This window comes from Antrostomus carolinensis, unplaced genomic scaffold (assembly GCF_000700745.2).
Source record: "Antrostomus carolinensis isolate BGI_N321 unplaced genomic scaffold, ASM70074v2 scaffold36988, whole genome shotgun sequence".
Taxonomy (NCBI): domain Eukaryota; kingdom Metazoa; phylum Chordata; class Aves; order Caprimulgiformes; family Caprimulgidae; genus Antrostomus; species Antrostomus carolinensis.
The window spans coordinates 1-12,857 of NW_010333006.1; the positions used below are offsets into that span (position 1 = coordinate 1).

At 35.5% G+C, this 12,857-nt stretch overlaps 1 protein-coding gene across 1 annotated transcript in view; it reads left to right on the top strand.

The window, feature by feature from the left end:
* Positions 1–308: 308 nt before the first annotated feature.
* Positions 309–12,857, top strand: part of LOC104529431 (putative interleukin-17 receptor E-like) — a gene marked incomplete at its 5' end in the record, with an annotated part of 21,396 nt that continues 8,847 nt past the window's right edge. Inside the window, 8 exons of the mRNA XM_029086428.1 lie at positions 309–458; positions 1,237–1,346; positions 2,803–2,917; positions 4,528–4,572; positions 5,410–5,549; positions 5,685–5,756; positions 7,994–8,048; positions 10,734–10,897. Coding sequence (XP_028942261.1) covers positions 309–458; positions 1,237–1,346; positions 2,803–2,917; positions 4,528–4,572; positions 5,410–5,549; positions 5,685–5,756; positions 7,994–8,048; positions 10,734–10,897 — 851 coding nt within the window. The remainder of the gene's footprint in view (positions 459–1,236; positions 1,347–2,802; positions 2,918–4,527; positions 4,573–5,409; positions 5,550–5,684; positions 5,757–7,993; positions 8,049–10,733; positions 10,898–12,857) is intronic.

The following is a 12,857-nucleotide window of genomic DNA, read 5'->3' on the forward strand; positions in this document are numbered from 1 at the left end:
ATGATTCTATGATTCTATGATTCTAAGTGTGATTCCTTCCGCTTGTGGGTTAACACTTCCCTAAACCAGGAAATTTATTATCAAACCCCATTTATAATGTATTTCTTTCCACCCGCCTCTGCATTCCTAGTGAAGCCAACTAGCTATCTGGCCATGTGAAAGTCTTAGGTAAAGTACTGGCTTTGCTGAAGTCAACGATGGGTTTCCCACTGATTTCAGTAGAGCTGGAGCTTCACCTTTGGTGCTTTCTCTCCCCCAAATATCCTGTGCACAATAGGATTTCTCTATCTTTGTATTTGCATTTGCAGGTGGCATTTTTAACGACTTCTGCCATGATATTCCTACATCTTTATCTTCTGTGGTATTGAAAAGCATGAAGATCTCAACATTGATTAAATGTGTCAGAGGAAGCCCATGCTCTCTTAATTTAAACATTAAAGGAACTCTGAGTCTGGATGGTAAGAAGCAGATTTGCTACTGAATAATTTCTGTTTACTTTTTGTGTGTAGCTGTTCAGCCAAATTTTGTTCTGTATGGCAATATTTGTGTCTGAGCTGTATTAATGCAATTATATCAGAAAGATATTTTTGTGACACCTTTTTACTACAAACCAGGATAAAGCCTTGGCCCTTCTCAAGGGAATGAGAACTACAGTAAGGAATTCAAGACAACTGAAGTTTTACTTCCAACATAATACACTTAACTTGTCCTCTACCAGTGCCCCAAGCGTACTGCTGCCCTTTTCTTTCTTGCTCTGACATGTGTGCATGCACACACACTAATTCTGTCTGGCCTGGTAGCTCGGACATGAGCCACTGCCCCAACAGAAGGAGAAACAGTTTATGTGTCTGAAGTTACAATTCTGCATTAAAATAAAATGAAAACACTCAAACTTTTTGGGCATAGTCTATTTTTACTAACACCCTGCCACTGATGTGCTTAGTGTGTTACTATTTGAGTATTTCCTGATGTGCTTCACTCAGTCATAGGTTTAATTTTTTAATTTACATAATAATTTGCATAATTAAAGCTTTAATTTATAGCCATCTGTATTAAATCCTTGCTCTGACTCCCACGTGTGTGTTACTTATAATGCCCTTTTTTTGAACAGATATAAAATACATTTTACTTAAAAGGAAAGCTTATGATATGGTGTATTTTGATTTATTTTTATTTTTATTTTTTTTTTAAGATGCTTAAATTATATTTTTGAAATCTGTTCCTAACTCATTTCAGAAAATATCCGTGGGCTGGAAATATGTTCACTTTCTCTGGACACACAGCAATCTCAGTGCACAAATGTGAGATTTGCTAGGAAGAAAAGCAAGATGTTTAATGGAAAGAAGGTAGATTCCTTTTTTGGGTTGTTTTTAATTTAAATGTTTATGAGCCTTTGGAAAAAAATGTATTTTGTATCTCTCATTTTAATCTCTTACTGACTTTGTGGAAATGTATGCTTTAGCATTGTCAAATGAAATTCTATTACAAAATGTCCTTTTATAATCTTTAAATTAAATTCTCCACCATTTTTGTACTTCTTCCACTTACTTTTTGCAAGAGAAACTAGCTCTGCAAGCCTAATTTTCATATAAGTCCTGATAACTTTATTTTTGTGCCCACCAAATTGTGAGGAAGCTTTTGTAACTCCAGTTGCTACGAAGCAGAATGCCACAGGGATTTTAAGTGCATACATATTATGTATTTAAGTCCAACCACGTCAATGGAATTTACACATCTAGAGGACAGCCAAGCGCCTAAGCACTTGTGTACATCTGTCCTAAACTCATGCTGATAATTGGAACAGCAGAGTACAATTTTTTTACTAAACTAAACCCAGAAGTATTTGTTGTTAAAATTTGCAACTGGGGAAAAAATAAACCAAAACATCCTTGACCAGCTGTTTATAAGAGAAAAGAAGATGATTTTTTGCTTTCAATTACTGGTGGATAACTGTTATTAATCCCATACAAAATGTGTTACTTCATGTGCTTTGTAAATGTTATATTGATTGCACATGTGAAACAAAGTTCTTCTCCCAAACTGGGATTGCAGTTTATGCTCTGTATCACTTGATGATCAGACATCCCTGTAGGCAACGCAGGGCCAGCAATGAACAATTGGTAGCTTTTAGAGTAAGGTAAGTTTACAGGCGAGACTCAACATTTAATGACATTTTCTTAGTTTCAGTTCAGTGACTAGAACGGTGACATAAGATGTCTTTTACCCTCCAAATATCTTGCACCAAATAGGAGTATATCCAACATGAAAACCTATATGGAATTTAATAGTTACTGCTATCAGTGAGGGGATGACCTGCTATAACTGGACCTCAGTGTTTGTCTCCTAAATTACTTCCTCTCTCACAACTTGTTACTAGAATGAGTGAATTCACTCAAGTTGCCATTAAATGTTTAAACAGGCATTTTTTTCCTATTCTGCAAGATTTTGTGCTTTTAAAATGCCTACAAATTTGGACTTTTGGTAGTATGAAAGACCTTTTTGCTTTTGAAGTTCAGTAAGCATTGGGCACCTGTATTTCTGTGCTTTTAGGATTCTTTGATAGCTTGTAAATACTTGGATTTCTCGAAGTGAAGAAGATTGATTAAAAGTAATGATACTCTTTGAAATCCTTTCATTAAGTAGTATCTGCTTCTTTTACATTCTTAATGAGACTGCTTAATGCTCCTTGTTAATATAAGTAGGTTTGAATAAAGACTATTGCTTGCTTAACTCTGCTAACCAATGGTTTTCATGTATTCTGGAAGTCATGCACAAATTTGATTTTATAAATGTTTTAAACAGGTACAGGTACAATTCAATTGCATTGAAGTCAATGTAGCACAACACATCTATGTGACCATGAAAACAGTACCAAATTACTGTGAAGTCAAGCTGAGTCAGGAATACTATGTCGAAGGTAGGAAAACATCTTAAACCAGATGTTTTTCAGGAAACATCTTTTCAAAGGAAAAAACCAAACCAAACAAACAAAAAAAGAAATGCAATGCCAAATCACGTTCTGGGATACACTAACCTAACTGATGGTAGACCATGTATGCCAGGACCAGTCTCATTCTACATTTTTATTATTTTGTGCATATAAATGTCAGACTTGCTATAAAAAACAAGAGACCAGAGTTTATATCTGAAAGTACATGGAAAACTGAACTACACTATGCATTTGCCCTAGTTGGTCTTCTTGTGATTGGCATGTGCTTTTTCTTTGCCTGCAGGTTCAGTTCTGTGTGTTCTCTGTGCATAAGATGGAGCCTCTGCTTCTCTTTATAGTTAGGCGACAGGTGGTTTCAGAGACTGAGGAAAGTTTAATAAGAAAGTGTAAAGAAATATCTTTTTACTTTCATTAGCTAGCTGTTCTATTGCCTGTTTTCATGTAGCTGGATAAGATAAGGTGGCATTTTTCCTTGTTTTTGGGGTGAAGTGCCTACCATATGCTTATAAAAATAGATCCAGCACTATGGTCCAGCCAAGATACAGTGTGGATAGTGGAGATATGTGCACCAAATGGTGGTGCAAAAAATGAAATGAGACACCTTGTTTGTTCTGGAGCCTGGGCTTGTCCTGCTTTCCCATCTCCAGAGCCTGTGGGTGGGCAGCTATTGCCCTTGCCCCTTGGTACAGCATCATCCCTTGCACACAGCATCAGACATATTGTGGCTGTTTCACGCTTTCAAAGAAATAAAGCCTGTTTGTATTTAAAAAGTCTTTCATTTCCTTGATAAGTCCCAATTCACTATTGAAGTAGGTATGTACTTTGTGAATGAAGAGGAGGGGAAATAAAGTTTTATAAAGCCCAGTTTTAAGACACTTCACAAGGATGAGTAAACAAATGAAAACAAGAAACATTTCTCTGGAGAAAAGAGCTGTGTGGGGAAAAGTGAGCAAAGTGCAGCTCTAATATTGAGTTAAGAGAGGAGAGGTGAAAAACTATGAGCTGATTTAGTGTTCTCAAATCAAGATTTAAGTTTTGGAGATACAAACATTAGACGTTAGTTCTGAAAGTGTCGTCTGGCTTTTAATTATGGTAAGCTCACTGCAAGCTAAATAGAGTGTTTCTTTGTAAGCCTAGAGTAGAGCCAGAATAGAGAAAATACATAGTCATTTATAACAGTGCAATAAACCTGGTAAACAACAGGAGTAGCTTTCAATGCAAGAATTACTTAAATTATTATTATCTTTATTATTGTTACTTAAATTATTGTTAGGTACTAGGTAAAAAAGTGCAGTGTTATATCCTAGGTTACCACCTCAAACTGCTGATGAGGTTTCCCAGTAGAAACCCCACACTGGTGAGATAGCTCCTTAAGGCAAGTTGTGATATAATCTCTGTGTGTGGTAAGGGTACTTTTGTTTTTTGCTGTTTATCTAGAAGTGGATATAAATCTGCCTTTGAAAAGGGGTATGAGAGATATGTTTCCTGTTGGGAAGTTGTTGGATAATTTGGCACATTATTTGCACAGTTATATAAATAAAGCAGCACTAAAAACCCCCCTGGCTTCTATTTTGCAGATTGCAGAAACAGTGATGTGGAAAAACATATTCCCGCTTGTTGGGGTGAGCTGATCTTTTATATCACTTAAAGCTGTGAGATATTTCTGATGACCTATACAGTTATATGTTTTCATAGATGAATAAGCAGGGAAAAAAATGATTAATTACAACTACCATTACTTATAATTACCTTGTAGTTGATAGATAATTTCCTTTCTGATAATGTGTTTCTTTCTATTGACTTGGAAATGCTAGATAGCAGATAAAGATATTGACAACCTATTTAATACTTAAACTTTTGGAAATAGGTTTGTGTCCTTTTCACGCACTTCGGATTGCTGGTTTTATACTTTGTCTATAGGCAGAACTTACAAAGATATTTAAATAAATTTGCCAAACTGGTATCCTAATTTTAGCATACCCATGAATATATATATAAAAATCATCCCCCCACATATTGTATTTCTCTAACATAGTTGCACGTATTCTCTATGCAATGAATTTGCAACCTTGGGCTAATCAGCTTTTGTAGTAGCATTAGTGTGTATATTTCAAGTATTTGTACATGGACTACATAAGGTTTCAAGTACTAAGGTTGAGGTGCAGTTGGTAGGTGTTCTGGCCTCTCAGTATTGCCAGTGCTAATTTAAAACTGAATAATATTGAAATTTATTCTCATGAAAATTATTATATCTCATAAAATACGGATATTCTAGGAATATAAAGATATGAAAATAATTAATTCAAACATCCTGGGTAAGAATCTATAGATGTTGAATTTCATCTCCATCAAATTATGAAATACATTCTGTGCCTTTTATAAAAAAGTAACAAAATCAGAAATAATAAAGGAATAAAGAAACAGATGTGATAATTTGATGCTTGAATTTTCTTTTTCAGCTGGAAAGTTTGATTATAATGTAGACAGGGCAAGGAAAATTATATCAGTGAATGTATCCAACTTTCTTCGAGATCAAGATTATTATGTTCGTCTGTGCCACAAGTGGTTTACCTGTGAAGATATAGGGGCATTTGCTGTGGTGAGTTAAAGCTCAAAGCACTTTGTTGAACTGGTGGGGGGGTGACTTGTAGGTGGAAATGCTCTTCTATATCTTCATTTAGCTTTATTAAAAGCCATTTACTTCCTGTATTCATGACCATCTTTTTAATTTCAGATAAAAGGAAAGGAATCTTTTAAATCAGTTTCTCTGAAATATTCTCAGCTGCTCCCTTGCCTTTGCATTGAGGTAATACACTCTGAAATTTGGTATATACTTGTGTTTCCAATTAAAGAAATTTTATCTGGGATTTGTGCTAAGAAAGGAGGAAAAATTCTGGAGAAAAAGGCTCCAGAGCTAAGTTTTTGACTAAGACTTGTCTAACCTTATGATTATGTAAATGTAGAAGAGGTTTGTTTTTAGGAAACATTAATTAAAACATGGAGATAAGAGGAGAATGGGATAAATTTACATTAATTTATGGGAAGTATTGTGTAAGATTAATTTGACTGATTTTTTTCTGAGCAATGAAAAGACAGAAAATTTAATTTGACTGAATTTCAGCACACCATTTCGTATAGTATCGCACGAGAAATTAAAAGAGGAATTGAGGAAGCTCGGGGTGAGAACAAGATTTGTATGGTAGATAATTCCTAGCTGGAGGGCTAAGTCAACTAGTCCTGTTGAATGGTGCTGTGCTAGTAGCAAGGTTACTCAAGGACCACACTTAGAACAGTTCTTATATAAATGTTTTCATCAAAGACATGGGCACAAAAGGTGGGAATGTGTTAATGAGATTTGCTGATAAAACAGTTGAGAGGTGTAATCAAAATGGAAGAGGGTCAGGATAATTGGAAGAGACTGGAGATCTTCATATGTGAAATAACTAAAGGAGGATGAGGTGTAATGTATGAAGTGCAAGTTCATGCACTTGCTCTAATAAAAATAATTCTTGCTGTGAGATGTAAGTCCTCATTTAGAAAGAACAGTGGAGGAAAAAAGATCTGTGTGTAATATTTCATCACAGGATGATTAAACTAACATACTTACATGGACAAAGGTCTAGTGGGTTAGATTATTCCAAGTTAATAGGAAAGTATGGGCAAGGCCTTCTTTGAAATGCTTTAGGCAATTCTTGTATTCATATTCAAGAAAGATTAATTCAAATGGAGGATGTATATAAAAAAGTCTAGAATGGTTGGGGAATAGAGAGACTGTCTTATAAAGGAGAGTCAAAGAACATGTTATCATTAGCCTGGTAAAACACATGTGAAGAGAAAATATGTTTGTTGTCTAAATAGGCATCAGAAAGGTCACCTATAGGGAAAAAGAACAGATTTTTTTTAAGCTAAAGCCATTCTTGCCAGAAGAATGAAGGGGGATAAACTTCATTGCATGAATATATTCAGAGTAGCTGTGAGGTTTTTTTTATGATAATCTGAGAAGTGATATTTTGGAATACCTGTCACAAAAAGGATTAAAATGTCTTCAAACCAATTTAAAGTGATCTTGGTAAGATTTAAAAATAATTCGTGACCTAGTTTCTTAGTGAATTTTGGGGTATGATTTACCTTGCGGATTAAGATACCTAAATGTAGATGTCCAGATGTAGATATCTACATTTGAATTAGATGTCCAAAGTCTTATAGTCAGTGGAGATATAGTTAATTCAGTCAGTTCTCAAATGTAGATGGCTATTTTGGGATGTGCTGGATAGCACTGTAGACTCCACTGGCTGCATTGGCTAGATCTTCATATGGCTACTGTAATAGTAATTTGGGCACTTCAGTCTCACTCAGATGTGTATGTTGTAGGCACCTAAAATCACATACCTTAATATGTAAACTGAACCACAAGGTCTCTTCCAAGCCTTGGGATTTTTTTTTATTCCACTCTAAAAGTTACGAGGTCACTGAAAGATATAATTCCTCTCAGCATATACACAAAGAATTCCACAAGACAATTGCTGAGCAAACAGATGGGAACTGTGAGTAACAGAAACATTTGCACATGAATCTAAATAATTAGGGTATAGTAACAACCATGCACATATACTTGCAGATTGTGTTGTTAGTCCTCAGATTTTAAGGATACATGCTTTACCATTACAAAGACCAGGAGATCTGATATTATGATTTTTGAATGTCTTTTGAGAATCCAAGAAAGCAATGACACTGTAAGAAAATTAATGAAAATCAAGCTAGAAGACTTTCTAAGTGAAATCAGGCTGAATAAATCATTCAGAAATAGTCTCAATATAGTGCTAGAAGTGATCACCTTAGTTCATCAGCTCCAATTCCCCTAATGATGAACAATAAACTAGATATCTAGTGCAAAACATCCTTTAAAAAAACTACTTCCAAAGCTTTCTAATAAACATAGCTTCTTTATCTTTGGTGGAAAGGTTTTCTGTCACATTCTGCCTGAAGCGTTAAAAACTGGTGTGTTTGAGAATGTCTAGCTAATGGCCACTTTTTGGGTTGTAGGGTTGGCTGGTAGTTCCAGATGCAAGGAGGATACAACTTTGCCCCTTTGAAAATGGTAAGTATTGTGTGATTATTCTTTATATGAGTGATTTTCAGCAGCTCCAGTAGTATGTCACAATTTGAAATTGATCTAAGGTGAAAACCATATGTTGGAAAACTTAACAGAAATCGTCATATTGGTTAGTTTTACTGTGGGTACATGAAATAACTTACTTTCAGACCAAATTGTTCACAAAGTTTATGCCAACATAAACACTAAATAATTTTCTAGTTGCACTAGAAAGCACTTACAGGACTGCTTAAGCTCTCTCTGTAGCTCTATGTCATGTAGTTAGATCTAGCTTCAAGGTTATCAAAGCAAAGCCTGTTGGCCATCTACAGTATAAAGTCCTAACCTCTATTCTTAGTAGCTGTTCAGCCTAAGGCTGAGTCTTATGGAGCACAGGTTGTTTTCTTGCATTTTTTCTTCTATCTGTATCTGTTTCCTGAGCATGGAATGGTTATGCTTTGCAAGTGCAGGAAATTGGGCTCATGAGTCCCATGATTCCTTCCTTCTGTTGTTTGCTTCTTTTCCTTCCCCTCCTACTGCAGTCATTCTCCTCTCTGATGCCATTGCATCAGGACTATGGGGATTGCTGATGCATAGGTTATGAAGCTTTATGTAGTCAGAGGAAGGACAGTATGTGCTTTGGCACACTGAAGCTCTTGAAGCTTATTTCTGTCCATTTGGGAAGTTACAATAGATAACTACAATTGAAAATGTAACTTATAGCTTTGATGAGGAAGTTAATATGGGAAATACTGTTTTACAACTGTACTTTTCATTTACTCAACTATCCTCCTTGCAGGAATCTCAATCAATTTCTCAGATTCTAGTACCCAGCTATTTAAGTATATAAGGAGTTCCAGCTTTTGAGACAAACAGTTTTATTTTTAAATCTTTTTCCTAAGTGACAGCTCTAATCCAAAGTAGGTTGGTTGGTTTTTTTTTTTTTTTCCTCCTCATTCATCATTGATGTAATGAAGTTGGGATTATAGAGTTAGTTCTGTGGTAGGAGGTAATTAACAGTTGTGTATTAGAAAGAAGCTCCTTTATGTAACAACTTTTTTGAATTAATGAAACTAAGAGAAGAAAAAAAGGAAAAAGGAATGTCTGTTGGTTACTGAACAATGTAATTATATGAGACTGAGGATGAATGAGCATAGGTATTACAATGTAAGTAAGTAGATGCCACAAAGGTGTAAAAGAGAAGGAAACTCGGGCAATAAGTCAATGAGCAGACCTGGAAACAAACCTGAGAAGTCTTAATTGTGGTGCTATTCCCTTAACTATTAGGATTATTCTTACATTATATCTACATTATTACAAACTCCTGTAGCATTCAAAACATAGCTGTGAAAACTGTAAGAACTGTTGTGACCCAGGACTTTGCACTTAGGTTAAATGTTCTCTGAGCATTAGCTTTATAGAACATGTCCATTTATTACAAACAGGATTTTTTTAAAGAATAAAAATTTGCAGCAGTTTTTAAAAACAGAATAAAAATTTCCACTTCGTAGAACATTTCAGTGTTTTGATGTATATGCATTGGGACACAAAGTTAAGACAGCAATGGCTTGGCAGAGTTAAAGTTTCTGGAAGATTTCTATTAGAAAATATCAAAAGGTTTTATTTCAGGACATTTCTGAGAGAAGCAATACCAATAGGAATTGTTGTTAAGCTTGATGGGAGTTGAATTTGGACACCTGGTGTTTTCACTCTTAGATATAGACTGTGCTTCTTCACTTTGATACGTTTTCTGGTAATGGGTGTTGTTTTTTCACTCCTCTTGAACATCCAACTGGCCACGATTTCAAGTTTTGGCTTCACAAATAGTTGAAGAAATAATTTTCTCCTACTTCTGACTATTAGGTAAATGTAAAACTTTCCAAATTACTTCTTGAAGCATGAAATGAAACATGGGTTTGAATTTCATGCTGGAAATTCTCACATCCATGTGCAGCTAAATGGAAAAGGAAGTCAGTATGAAGCAAATAATTTGACCAGTCGAATAAGAAAGAGAGCTTTTATTTAAAAATAGTTTCTATTTAAGATATCCCCAAATATAAGTTGACTAGGTCTGAAGTTACCGTGTGGCCAGTATACATTGAAAGAAGATTTATTTAAATGCTATAGAAAAATTATTTATTGTGAATTACTTGCACAGCTTTTTTTACTATTGTAGTTCTTGATATTCACCTAAAGGCTTGAATTTATCCTCTGACATACACGTTGTGTGCATTTAAGTCCTACACAAGACACGTGGAATCTGCGTCTCCAATACCTCTAGTTACTAATGTATGGATTCATTCCAATTTACCATACACAGTTAACTGAAGGTCCTTGGTTAGGAATTTACTTGCATTACACTCCCCCTGTGATGGATGGACACAGAATGCATTTCCAGGAGCTTGTGCAGTCTACTTAAGAGCAGTGGCATCATTCCCTGGTGATGCCTATCTATCACCATAGTGGGAGACTGGTAAGACTGAGCTCTCAGGTTGAGTACCTCTGGTAAATGCCAACACTTGGTGGGATGAATTCAAGTTTTACCCCGTTACAGTGTGAAACACTGCAATTTTGATTGGTAAAAATGACAAAGAAATGGCAAAGCAATGCTTTTGGTTTTAAGCACATGTATCAGTACAATTTGATTATTTTTTAGACATCTTGAATAATGTTTCCACTCTCTGTGTACAGATACGAAGGTGCTATGGGATAATATTGTTTATAACCCAGCGACACAAACCCTAGCTTGGGAGCCAGCATGTCCTGTTCTTGTCACGGTTAACCTATGCAGGTTAATGAAGTCTAATGACCACTGTGAAGATATACAAAACTCTTCCAAAAGTTCTCCTGAGAAAGTAAGAGCTATGTAGATTTATACAAATTGTGAGATTGAAGACCATGACCAAAGGCATAACGTGAAGAGCTAGATTTTGTAATAAGAGCAGTTGCAAATTCCTCTCTTCTTCTCTGTTACTTTAAACTATTCATAATCACTGTCCTTTCTTGTACAGTAACCACATGATTTATTAGAAGAGCTCACTGACTCACTATTAAGAAATAAAAAGTGGAGATGACTGTGAAACTAGTAATGTTTGCTAAATTCTTTGAGGTAAAAAGGGTCTGCTTTTCATTTATAGTAAACGCATAATTCAACTGCCCTGACTTTGCTGTCAAGTCTACGCTATTCCTGTCAGATAACCTTTAAAGTAAGTAAGTGGAACAGACGTATTGAGAGGCCAATTGTTCTCATCTGAAGATAGGCATATAAGAAAGGTTGGAGGGATTTCTCTCTGAAGGTACCTCTTTCTTTTCACTGACTGTCTTAAGAGTCTATTGTGGTTAGATCAGATTTGGCTATTTAACATTTAGACACCTAAGATGTGAGATGCAGCTAAATATCTTTAAAACTTACTGGAGGCATAATGGTACTTTAGTAGGGCATGATTGCTTTGTACCCTACTAAGATTGTGCCTGGTCTCAGCCAGGCTCAGCCCGGTCCAATGTCTTGAATTTGTGGGTGTTGAAATATTGGGTTCCTCAGTTCTTCCAGCACTTATGTTCTAAAGTTCAAAAGAGTTTTCTTTGCATGTATCTTGAACTGCTTAACACTTCAGTCTGAAGTCTCATGATGCTGAATGCACTGGTTTTATGAGGTTGGGTAGAATTCTGGCTTTCGTCTTGAAGAGTAAGTTTCAGGCTTTCATGGTTCCTGGAGAGAAGCCAGTAAACTTGAGATAACAACTGAGAAGGCAAATAAAATGAAATACAAATTCTTAATTTTTGAAACTTTATGATTATTATTCTGATGACATGATTTGGGGGGGCTAACTCAAGTTTAATGCTTTTTTGATTAGGAACTCCTGTCCAAGTGTTTAGTGATTGTTCAGATTCACCATTTTATGGGTTTCAACAAGGCTTTGATCTTGCAAACCAAATGTATTTAATTTTATACATGTGAGTGGTCTCCGTTGGATTCATCATCTGCTGACAAGAAGCACAACTCATTGCTTGCAGGGAAGAAAAAGAAAAAGAAAGAAACCTAAAATAAGATTTGGCTGATAGTGGTCATATCTATTACTCAGAGCAGAATCCAAGATTAGTTTATTAGAGATGATGAATGTTTTCATGTACTTATTAACATTTGTGGACGCTGTGAATTTTCCTTTTTTTTCCTAATTGCTCTTAAAAGGTTTGATATTGAATTTGGTCAATTTCTTGTACTGTAACCCTGAAGAATATCTCTATAATGTGCTGGAGACTACTGCAGGGATTCCTCACATAGTGCCAGCTCTGCCAGTAAATCCCCACAGTGCTCCACACTCTAATACCATACACATGTATTGACTGAGGCCCAAAAGGTACATAACTTTTCTCTAATTAGGGTGAGGCTTTCTCTGTTGATGGCAATGCTATCTCCATATCCAAGTGGGCTCTTACAGAACTACCTTCTGTAACCCTATTGTAGACATACCCAAGGACATTCATTATGTTCTTCTCAAAAAGTTACAGGAAAGAGGTGTTCTTTTGGTCATGGTGATAGGGTCCATTGCCTTCAGTCACTTGAGCAATGGTATTTATTTAAGTAAGATCACTTACATGGGTAGCAATTGTTCATATGAGACAGGGCTTTTTATGGTGAAGACCTTGGCAGATAAACAGTTATTAATCAAGAAAGCAACATTTTTTATGTCGCTTAAGTGAATGTCTAAAAATCACTCCATATTTAAGTCTTTTATAGAATAGGGATACAGAAAATTGAAAAAATTCTGAACTGAAGGTGGAACAATACTTTTGAGTGTATATTTAAATGTCCTG